The 12,435-nt window shown below is 38.0% G+C and overlaps 1 protein-coding gene across 2 annotated transcripts in view; it reads right to left on the bottom strand.

Moving 5' to 3' along the window:
- CMTM8 (CKLF like MARVEL transmembrane domain containing 8) overlaps positions 1-12,435 on the bottom strand; it is a 30,971-nt gene that overhangs the window by 5,121 nt on the left and 13,415 nt on the right. For both annotated transcript variants that reach the window (XM_042477380.1, XM_042477381.1), the window contains exons 2-3: positions 2,137-2,310; positions 297-413 (exon numbers count right to left, since the gene is read on the bottom strand). In XM_042477380.1, coding sequence (XP_042333314.1) covers positions 297-413; positions 2,137-2,310 — 291 coding nt within the window. The remainder of the gene's footprint in view (positions 1-296; positions 414-2,136; positions 2,311-12,435) is intronic.

Raw genomic sequence — 12,435 nt, 5'->3', positions numbered from 1 at the left:
GGACCAGTGAAGTCTCTGTAGGTTGAGGAGAACCATCTCCATCCTCTCTGGATAAAGTCAAAGCTCCAAAAAGTGAAAGCTACATACATCTCACTCCTTGCTCTTGCTTGTGTGTGTCTGTATGATCAGAGCTCAGACTGCATAAGAAACTTGACCTCACGGAGCACATACAAACACAGGTGCCTTTTCAGAGTCTTTTCCCTTTACTCAAAGATACAGCAATAAAATTCTTACAACATCCTTCCCACCCTTGCAATACAATTAGTATTTTTAATGAGTATTTTTTTTTTACTTACTGAAGAAGCAGCCCAGCTGTTGTAATTATGGCTGTCTAGTTCTTTGGTGACTGCACATGCATCTACAATGGCAGCAATGAAGTACAAAAGAAAGGCACTGCCATTAAAACATAGACCCTAGGGAGGCAAAGAAGAACGAGATAGTGAGCATCTTCATGTGCATTATTTAATTCATGCCTCTTGTTTAAACTGAAACCATGAATAATGCAGGCTTTAAGGATAAGAACTGACGTGTGTGGCTATTATCCTAAAGCTATTAGAGTTGCTAGACTTCTTTGCTGAAAACTCATGTCCCACATGCCAGACCACACCCATCCAAAACTATATTAGCTACCATATATTACCAATGCAACTGGTACAGAATGTTGGATTAAAGCCACTGATTAGCCCTGTGTTGTCAGAAATGAAGTGACTTATTTAAGACTGCCTCAATTTATAAGTTCATCATATTTATTCTATGACATCCTTGTAAAAGGTGACACCCTGCAAATGTGTTGGACTAAACTCCAAATGGCTGCTGTGGCTGGGGATGATGGGAGGTGTAGCTCATGACACGGGGGGGGGGGTGGGGGTGGTAAAGGCTCAGAGAAGCATGTTAGCATGGATATCTCACCAGGTATTACAACATCGGTATACTTCCTCAAAAGCAGATCTGCCATTGAAATAAAGAGGTGAATTGTTCTAGCAATAGTCTCCAGGTACATCTTTCCCTGGGCTATTGAAAGGCACCTCAGCATTACAGGAAACTTATCTTTAAGAGGTCAGGCCTGAGAATCAAGCTCTATGGGGTATAAAATACCACTGGACACTTGAGTGCACTTAATTCACATTCCCTTTTCTTTGTATGAGTTTGCATAACACCTCATTTGTATGCAAACCCTCTTTTATACAAGTCCATCATTGTACTGACATGTCAGAAACAGACTGCCACAGTTTCTCAAGTGAGATCAAGCATCCATTTCCCCTTTGAATCAAGAATTCAAGTAAAGTATTACTGTTAGAACTGATTGCCCATAGAATAGGTTTCCTGGCTAGTCTTGATTTAATCCTCCCCCCCAACCTGGAACAAATATACCTGAGCACAAGGATGATGTAAAAACCCACTGAAATAGTTTTATCAATAATAATAATAATAATAATAATAATAATAATAATAATAATTATTATTATTATTATTATTATTATTATTATTATTATTATTATTATTATTATTATTTATATACCGCCCTATGGCAAACCAATCCGGGCGGTTGACAACAGTAAAATATAAAATACAGTGCTTCCTCGGGTTACGAAATTAATTCGTTCCGCGGCCGCTTTCGTAACCCGAAAAGCCTTCGTAAGCCGAAATGCCATAGGCGCTAATGGGGAAAAGCCGCGATTCCGTGTGAAATAGCGCCGAAAAGCACCAAAAATTTTTTCGTAACCCGAAAAAACATTCGTAACCTGGAACAATTATTTCCTATGGGATTTTTTCGTATCCCGGAAATTTCGTAACCTGAGTATTTCGTATCCCGAGGTACCACTGTATAACAATTAAAAACACTTTATCCCTCCCCCCTCACACACATACAAACACACATACTCACACAGAGTTGCGGTGGCATATATTTTTGCTCTTTTTGACTTACGAACTTTGTTCAGAAACTGGTTCAGGAACACAAGGCAGGAAACTGAAGAAGAGGGGCCTATGGTGTTTTACCAAGACAATGCCACCCTAATGAAATGAGAGCTTGGTGTGCTAACAGAAGTTGTCTATATGTACAAAGTATTGCTGTTACCAGGTTATTTCCCCCACTTTAAAACTCCCTGGAATATGGACAAAAGCAGATATACTCACAACTGTGGTCCATGGTACTTGGGGAATCCTAGTGTACGTCATTGTCATATAGATGATTAAGAAGAAGAGTGTAAGAACCCAGTAGAACACAGCCACAAACATTACCCAACCAAAGACAGGATACAAGAAGTATTCTGTTCCAGCAATTAGTGTCCATACCAGCAATCCTAATATCTGCAAATATAGAAAGAAGAAATAAATTATTGTTAAGATGGAGGACAAACAAAAAAGAAAAAGGAACAGCCATTGTTCCTACTGGACTCTACATTTTTAATATGAGTATTCAGGCTTGGTTCCCCCCCCCTTTTTTTTTGGAGTAAAAAACCACACACAAAATTACCAATCCCAGTATTCCATAAAATGGCACTAAAGCACTTAGAGTGGTATTAAAATGCATTATTTCTACAGTGTAGATACACTTTATATTGAGATAAATATAGACTCTTCTGGCTCAGTTGTTCTTCTACTAGCAAGAGGGAAGCTCCTTTTCCTTCCCTATATACAATCCTGGGGAACATTTATATCTCAATAGTGATTATTATTTCTTTCTGAACCAGCATGATTCTCAATTCCATTTCTCCAAATTAACAAGATTTTAAACAAAATCAAATTACATATGTCTTTATACTGCAGAAAGATGAGGAATAATCCAACCCCGTTATTGTAACATTATTATAGGCTATCTATTACTTCAGTATCTGGAAAATAATGTTTGTGGAAATGTGGAGGTCACATACTGTATCACATTAGGAATAATGTCCTGAAATTAAGAGCTGTACAACAATGGGATATGTTGCTGCCTTTGAATGCGGTGAAGTCTCTTTCTTTGGAGATCTTTACACAGAGGTTGGATGGCCATCTGTCGGAGGTGCTTTGACTGTGTCTTTCTCCCTGGCAGAAGGGAATTGGACTGGATGACCCTTGGGCTCTCTTCCAACTCTAGGATTCCATGATTCTATCTCAGATTTTATAATCCACATACATAGAAGCATAATAATTCACATTTTAGGAACTTCTTCAATCCTATATTCACCAAAACCCTATGAAGGTGTTCATTTACAATTCAAGTAAAGCTAAATTGGAAAGTGGATGTTAATGCACCTGCTGGAATCACCCACAACATCCCTGCAACCTAAACTGCTTCATTGTTTTTTATATTTTCAGTGCAAATAGCTGAACAGAGGTTGCAAGCACTTTCAGATGAATAAGCAAATATTTGGGAACCCTACCTTATCAGGGTTGCTAACAGCAGGCAAATGCACTTTACATCTCTTTCAAATCTGCAGAGATTTCTAAAATAGACAAATGTATAGGCATGGTGGGACCATGGTTCACATATATACCCATGCTTCATCAACAGTAGCCCTAAAAGTTTTCAAGATATTGTTGGATTGCAAGTCTCAAAATCCCCAGACAATATTGTCCAATATAAAGTGTGGTGGAAGAGCCATTCAAGAACATCTGGGGACTCAAAGTTGGATAAGTCTACATTAGAAGAAGGTCAGGCAAACAAAACATAGCAAATTCATACAAATTCAGTTCAGTCTTCCATCTGTTTTTCTATTTCATCCAAATCCAATTTAATATTCTATTTACTCCTTCAAGTTGTCTTCCCAGCATATTGAAAACAATGTAGTATTTCATATGAAAAGCACATTCAATAACTGCTATTTGCTTAAATGTCAAGATGAAAACTTATTTTCATATAGATTACCATTATGCAATCATATTACTGGTATAGAAAACATTAATCTCTTTTACCACTGGAGGTCACCATTGTTCCACAAGAATATTTCATCTCCAATATTGAAACAGTGATTAACCCACTCACCAAACTGATGAAGTGTGGTTGTGGTTTTAGACTTCTCAAACCTACAGTTCTGAAGTACAAGTATTTAAGGCTTAGAATAATCTATGTTGATCACATTACCAACAATTATAAACAACTGCTGGATTATAATATCTTCTAGAAAATAGCTACAGATGTTAAATCTTGGGGTGTCATGACAATCACATACCAAGACTTTTCATGGGACTAATATTCTATGGGCAAACAACTGAGAAAAGGGGCTAAGTTTTGCCCCCTTACACCCCACTGTAGGTTGCACTAGCTTGTCACAGTGAAGAGAAAGTGAAATCACATCACTTGTGTTTGCCATTTTGTGGTGTAACAAAGTTGGACTGGTTATGATGAGGGGAAACTTCCACATCTGTGTGTGTTTTGGGTGCATTTTGGAGTGCTTCAGGGACAGACAAATCACATTACCGTAATATTACTTGGGAGGAAATTTAAAAGTGGGGTGCAGGAGAATCTGCAGGACTCTGAAGGATTTTTAGGGGCTGCAGTATTGAACAGTGCAGATACTGCTAGGGTAGGAATCTGTATGTACACTGTTCAATATGGCAGCCCCTGAAAGCCCTTGAAGCCCCTGGAATGCAGGTGCTGAATGTTGCCAGCAGGCTACACTACTCATGTCCTATGACACTTTCCATTATTGTTCTTCAGAGTTATTCCGACTAGCCATTAGAAGACTTTTATCTGAGCAGTATGTGCACTGTTCAATACTTGCCAAGCTTAAGATGCTAGCTATACTGCCTAGTGCCCATCAGTGGTAACAAACTGTTTCTTGTAAGCAAGATGTTCAATGAAAGCTGTCCTATTCCCTGCATGAGCTTTGAGCCACATCTCATTTATTTTGGTCACAGCTTTGAGAAATAATGGATTAAAGGGCTGTTTGACATTTTCAGCTGGTTCAGGAAAACTGAACGTGGTATTTTATCGAGCCTGACAAACTCCAAAATAATATTACACATTTCTTGATTAGAATTTAAAAGGTCAGGCTGGCTCTTGGCTGATAACTTTACATTTGGTCTGTATTAGTATACAGGGACATAATGCCGCAAAACAGATTTCTACAGTGTTTAAATGTCTCTTGCAAATTGATTCAAAAGTCATGCACCCAGCCAGCCAAGGAAAATATATGAGGTCCTAATACTACTGAGATCTAGGAAACACATGCTAGAACAATTGGTTCATTATTAGCTTTTATTCTCATGAAGCTTGGTAGGCTGAAAAAGTGGACTAACTACTGCAGTGATGTAAGCCTGTGTCATAATATCCTGATTGTCTCTTACGTTACAAGAACTTTTCTTTTTTAGTGGTTTGTAGAATCTGTGTGGTTTCTTGTTGCGTAGTCTTGTCTGCTGACTGGCTAGCAAAGGAGAAATGAGCCTGCATGCCTAGGAATCATGAAGAGGCATCAATAAAGCCACAACAGTGATGCTTTAATAACTGTGTAGAAGAGATTATTTTGGCAGGATTGCTTATTCGCCTCCTGCAGCACTGCTACAGACATGACAAACCATAACTGTGTAAGCTTCTTTCAACACAACTGTCAAAAATGTTCTCCTGCTTTTCATCACCTTAATCTGAGCATTTTCAAAATAATTCTCTAGACTTCAATAGACACTGAAAATATACAGGGCATGGCCCAGAGTTAAACTATTCCACATCCCACTGATTTCAACCTGAGAGTAAAAGCTTATGTTTCTCTCTGCTGTTCAAGTCAGCAGACCCCAAAGTGCTTCACTTTGGATGGATTGTGCTCATAGCTGTAACTGGATGGTTTTTCAGCAGACACTGAAAAGAGTCTGCCAAACAACTTCAGTATTTCCCTATGGCTCCATGTTTAGGGCTCTTATTTTCCACCATATCATACCATGGAGTTTATCACATGGAGGCAAATTGCTTAAATCCCATACAGAATTGGGATTTAAAAGTCTGAGAAAATCTGAAAAAGCAGGTTGTTTTTCAGATGTGCTTCTGTAAAGGAAAAATAACGCCACATTAATCCGAATGGAAAGTCGCCAAAACCCACTCTTTTTACTTTTGGAAATTCCCAAAAGTAAAAAGGAATGGGTTTTGGCGACTTTCTGTTCAGGTTATTTTCATGTTATTTCTCTTTCACCCAAACGTCGTCTGAAAAACAACCCACATTTGTGGTTTTTTTTTTGTTTTCTGTTCAAGTTAACCTAATCTAGTTTCTGCCTTCATGTGATAAATTTCCATGTTCTTTGAGTCTTTGTTCTTCTTCATCAGAGCATAAGAACAAACAACCCACAGTTTCAAACTCATGTTCTGGAAACATATAACAAGTCTTAAACATCCAATACAATACAACAAACAGCAGAGAGGCCGCAAGTGGGCACATTATTTTCTCCTGGCAGGATCTGTATTTTTGGTTTTAGAACAAAAACAAAATACAAGTGTTGCCAAATCTCATAGCATGCATACACACTAGGGATTCTTTTATTAGAAAAAATATTTTAAATACTTTATCTCACAACACACAGAAAATGAAATGATAACATGGAACATGTGGGCTGCCACGTGTCACTTACTTCCATTTCCCACCAATAAGATGCAGTAACAGCAGCCTGTTTCTGGGGTTTGATAGTTACTTGGGAGAGAAGTTTTGGAAAGAAGGGCAAGGGAACAGCCCCTCCATACCAAAATGTAATTCACGAGCAGCTATCAAGGCCAGAGATGGGAAACTGTTGCTGCTTCTTATTGGTGGGAAATGAAGGGGAGGGGGAGAAGGAATTCAAACCAAAAAGACATGGCTGCTCTGGACTCCTAAGGGAAGAAAAAGGAAGGTGCAATCTACCTATGAGCACAGCCTCATTTCTCTCCCTCTCCCACGCTCCAGCAAAGTCATGCTGCTGCTTCATGGTCTCATTCACCTTCTCTTTCCCTCCCTTCCCCACTGATAAGCATCAGCCCCTCCTTTGGCATGATAGAAGATGGAGGATGTAGAATTGCACAGGCTGAGTTAAGTTCTAATGGAGGATCTCAGCTGTGAGAAAATGTCACCATAACACAGGCCCTCACAGTTAAGGAATGAAACATAAAATAAAACATGTAATGTCAACCAGTTATTTTATAAATGAAAGTGTAGTATGTACGTCCAAAAGAGTTCTCAAGCAGAATAAATAAGTGCACAAAATCTTCTGAAGGCAGGAGGAAAGGATTAGACAAGTGGAGGTCACTCAGTACAGAAATTAGATTTCACCTTTATAAATACAGCTAGACATAGCTTTGGTACCTGGAGGGGAAGTGTATATCTTTGCAATAATAATAAAAAATATTGCTATTTGTTTTTTTATTCGTGCCCAAGCTTTGCATCAGATATCCAGTTCTATGGTGCTTTTCTGACAGTAGGTCATACAGGTTACATCTCATTTTTGATATGGAGTGCAGAGGGTTATATCCTACAAACATATCTGAAACAGTAAGCAGACTGACTGTAGAAAGCCTCCCCATTCAGTATATATGAACTGACCTCTTTTTTTCTAGTGGAACAATACATGTCAATATTTAATCATGGTAGTTAATGTTAATAGTAAAGCCCTTTGGGACTTATTTTTAAAGGGCTGTTATGTGCTCCAAATTATGTTTCACATGGAGCAGAACGTATTCTTTCTGCAGACAATACAGCAGTGGTAAAGGATTGTTTTCTCAGGGCGCTTTTCTAGATCCAAAGTAATGATTCTGAATAGTGAGCTGTTACCCACTCCTTACTGTAGGAGTACAATAATACAACCACCCAATGAGAAGAAAAGAGAAATGATTTTTTAAAATACAAAAAGCAATGCTTATTTGTATAATGCCATGTCTCATATTAAATACTGTCATTTTAAGAACTCATGATGTACTGTAAATGGAATGAGAAGGTTAGCACTTATTCCCTTTCCAATAAATCATGATTTCTTAAACAAGCACTCCTTCATACACCTATAGATGAGAGAAATTGCTAGTTAGAGGCTTTCCTAGTTTGTTAAGCTATGGCTTCCTGTGACAGGAAAATAGCAGAACTAGGAAACTGTGATTTGAAGAAGGAGCAACCCGTAGTTTGTAAATCTTATTTGTACAGTAATTTCCATCTTAAAGACCACTTTAAGCAAATACTTCAGATACAAATCAATAACACTACCATGGTCTGTTTTCTTCTTTTATATGATTTTTAAAAAAAATGATATTTCCTGATGAAGAAGCTAGTGAACTTTGAAACCTAGTGTGATGTATTTTTAGCCTTTTCACTGGCCTAATTCAGGCACCACCACAATGCAGTTTAAATAACATAACTGTGATCAAAGTATGCAAAAAGTGCCAAACTGATGCTAAACTGGAGTAATTTAATACAGGAGAATCTCATGATAACTTTACTGGGACCATGTACATACTGTAATTGGACTTAACCTATTTTCATACAATCATGACAGTTACTATAAATAAACTAATTCCAATGTATTGGACTTCCTTTCAAGTAAACACAATGAAGACTGGTCATTTCAAATCTTTCACATCCTGTTTTCAAAAAATGTAGTGGTCATATGTAAAAGAGTACAATGCTCTTGTATCTTTAACAGTTATACAAAGGAGGAATTTCAACAGGTATAGCTTTTGGAAGAAAACAAGGAATATAAAATATTGAACTATTTAAAACATTAGTTCCATATAAGAAATGCCATTAAACATTCCTATCCTCAGATTCTAAAATATGTCCATTATTATTTATAAATGGGAACTGTTAAACAATGCAGTCCTAGGAAATGTAATTAAGATAGGCACTTTTGAAAAGCAGTACATGTTATCTGCCATTATATTATTTACTTCAGTGCAATGCCTGCCCAATACTTCAGTGGCATTTTCTACCCCCCTGCACTTTTTGGGGGGTTAAGGAATGTCTAACAAGGACTGTGAATGACTCTTGGCAGAACTTTATTTACACAGGCCAGTTTGTTTAAAGCATTTCTAAAGGCTTCAAAAGAACAATGCTGTATAAAGCTGCTTCATTAACACTAGCAATCTTGGCTGTTTTTAGATCTCCACCTTCCTGTTACACTAGCTATATATAGCTGGCACCAGAATTATTCTCTGATATTTTGTACATGTGTCTGAATATAGGAAACGCTTTTCCTACCACTTGCTGGAAACAAAATTTGTAACCATTCCAGCTGCAACAGTTTCTCACAGGAAGATGCAAAGAAAATATTAGTCTCACAAAACAACAAATGCATTAATGTCCTCTCACCAAGCAGACCACTTAAAAATATAAGTCTTAATTTTGCTACAACTTTTGCGTCCCACATTTCTTTTCAAAATCATGTTTTCAGTCAGAGACCTGAAACTATCACTCATTTATGTTTATGAAATCAAGGAAGTCTGCAAACTCTTCTCTGGATAGTTTGCAACTGAGGACATTCAACATAAAACCAAGTCTCTCTTATAGGTAATATACAGTACTTTTGAATAATGCAAAGAAAGACACTGTTCCAAAACACACTGCAGAAAAAATCCAGTTTGAGACAGCTTTTTTTTTTAAAAAAAATATTCATTAAAAACATATAACATACAAACATAAAATACACAAATATATACATAATACAAACTACAAGCAACATAACTTCCTCAGCGTTAACTGCCCTGACACAATATTAGGGGATTCTGGGAACTATAGTTTTGTGAGCCTTCTCTGTTAGAGAGCCCTCTGTTAAAATTTCCCATATGACCTGACAAGACCTAAGGTCAAACCATGCATTTTTGTCTTAGCTTCATTCCAGTTATGTCCATACAAGAGGACTTCATATTTCGAAACATAAAATAAAAGGGAGGCAGTTTTTATGTTTTGTCACCAGAGCCCTTGACGCAACCTGAAGTCTCTTAGCAACTGGCAAAGGCTAATCTAATTGTGTCTACACCTTTCTTCCTCTACTCCATTTGAAGATAAGTTACAAACTGCAGACTTGGGGGAGGGGGTTCAAAAGCATGCTAACACCCCCCTCCATTTTGTTTGACACCCACACTGAGAAAAAAATTATGGAGAACTCAAAAAGACAGCACACAATTGTGTGACATTTGAGTTGGTCCTACCAAAAACATTCCCCTCTTGCGGTGCTGGTCTCCTGCCCCCTCTTTCCAGTCAATGAACACAGCCACTTATCACTTTTATAACTGGTTGGGTAACTTCTAAATTTGTACCAACTGATAGTGCTCTATCCATGGAATAATTGGGGGGTGATGGACTACTTTATACAGTGGGCCCTTGCTATCTGCTGGGGTTTGGTTCCAGGACCCCCCCATGAATACCAAAATCCGTGGATGCTCAAGTCCCATTCAACACAATGGCATAGTAAAGTGGTGTCCCTTATATAAAATGGCAAAATCAGTATTTGCTTATTGGAATTTATATATTTTTAAATATTTTCAGTCCATGGATACTTTAATCCATGGATAAAATATTAGTGGATAAGGACCAACTGTACATGGTTTTGTTACTTTCATGTAGACATTAAAACATACTGTGTTCCATTTTTTCCACAGCAATTAACTTGGAAATTACTATCACAATGGAGAAGAAGGAAAATAGAGGAAATCCTGTGCAATGTGAGGGGTGGCAGAGAATCTTAGTGTCTCTGTGCTGTCATCACTGTGGAAGCCTTGCCTGACACACCCAGCTCACTCCATTCACAGCATCTCAAGTCCAGCACAGAGACTGGAGCAAGAGCTAATGAACAGATATCTTGTGTGCTCCATTATCCACATTGGCCATCTCGTGTTTTTTTCCCTTAGCATTTGACTTGCCTGAGAAAAGGAGACTAACAGGGAAGAGAAAGGTTCCTGTTGTGGTCCCTTCTAGTTCTAAGGTTCTAGGGAACTAATTGTTTTACCACAATGACTATTACTGCCAGGGCCACAATTCCTCAGATTTCCTGCCATGCTTGATAGCTATAAATGTTGGCTTGTAGTATTTTTTAAATAATGGTTGATGGGACATGGTGTATTATTAATGATGCTGGTTGTTTACCATTCAGAGGACAGTTAACAAGCAGATGTGTGAGGAGTGGATATCGCTCTGAGAGAGTCCAGCTCAGTCTCATGAGAAATGGCTGGCACAGAAAAGACAGGAAGGGTACCTCTGGGAAGAGAAAATTTCAAAGATTTATGGATGAATGGGATGCAAACCTTTTTAAAAATAATAATTGCTAAGTGCTTTTATTATACTGTGTAACCGATATTACCTCAGTCCTGACAACATACGGCTGCTGTGAACATCTTTAGTTTCTGAATCAAGCTTTTTTGTTTTACTACTTGGATTTTCTGAACTGAAGTGATCTTGTAAATGGCAGTTAATTTGCACCCAAATACAACGTGCATGTACCATCATTTAAACTGTTTAAAAACATTGTATAATCTGAAGTCGAAGGCTTTCATGGCCGGCATTCAGAGTTTTTTGTGGATTTTTGGGCTATGTGGCCATGTTCTAGAAGAGTTTATTCCTGACATTTCGCCAGCATCTGTGGCTAGCATCTCCAGAGAATGAAGATGCCAGCCACAGATGCTGGCAAAGTGTCAGGAATAAACCCTTCTAGAACATGGCCACATAGCCTGCAAAAACCACAAAAAACTATTGTATAATCATTTATCAGTGGCTGGAATTGCTGTCTGACACCACTATCTTGCTATAGTAATACAATGGGCTAGATGGAATAGTGTAACTATAAGGTAATTCCCTGTATTCCAGGAGGAATGATTGTGATACTGACAAAAGCATCTGAGGACAAATGGCCCAAACCTGGTACTCTCCATTATTCCCACCCAGGCTGGCCACTAGTCTATGTTCTTCATGCCCAGTGCTCTAACTCTTCAATGGATTACTGGAACTTCTAAAATATTGTATTTACAGACACAATAGGGACATCTTTCTTCTTTCAACTATCTTCATCCAGTTTTCCTATTTGTATAACAATTAAGCTCACAGCAAAATGTTACAGTTTCTCTGCAAATCCTGGAAAAAAAGGTACTAAAAGAATTACATTGATTTTTTAAAAATTAAGTTTCTACACCAAACAAGCCTAAAGCTGTGAAAATAAAAACTGAGTTCTAGCATCTCTAGACATCAAAAACCCAAACCAGACTGAGGACCCTATCGCATGGGGTTAAAACCCCCGCTTCTGACTTCTAAAAATGGCTGTCAAAGCGGCTTACAGGACTCAGACGGGCGACAATTCGGCAGTGATTTTTTTGCGATAACACCTCTCGAATTAGGAATGAATTCGGGAAAGTTAAGCCGGGGTTTTAGCCCCATGCGATAGGGTTCAAAGTTCAGCATTTTATATTCCACTAATTTTAGCAAGGGATATTCTTAAGGTCTTAACACTTCCTGGATAACATTTCTTGGCATATGTCTAATTTATTCTGTAATTTTGACTATTTTATCTACTAGGTTTTGCTGTTTC

This window comes from Sceloporus undulatus, chromosome 6 (genome assembly GCF_019175285.1).
Source record: "Sceloporus undulatus isolate JIND9_A2432 ecotype Alabama chromosome 6, SceUnd_v1.1, whole genome shotgun sequence".
NCBI classification, from domain to species: domain Eukaryota; kingdom Metazoa; phylum Chordata; class Lepidosauria; order Squamata; family Phrynosomatidae; genus Sceloporus; species Sceloporus undulatus.
Note: the sequence above shows the minus strand (reverse complement) of the source record. Positions and strands in the feature narration are given on the sequence as shown.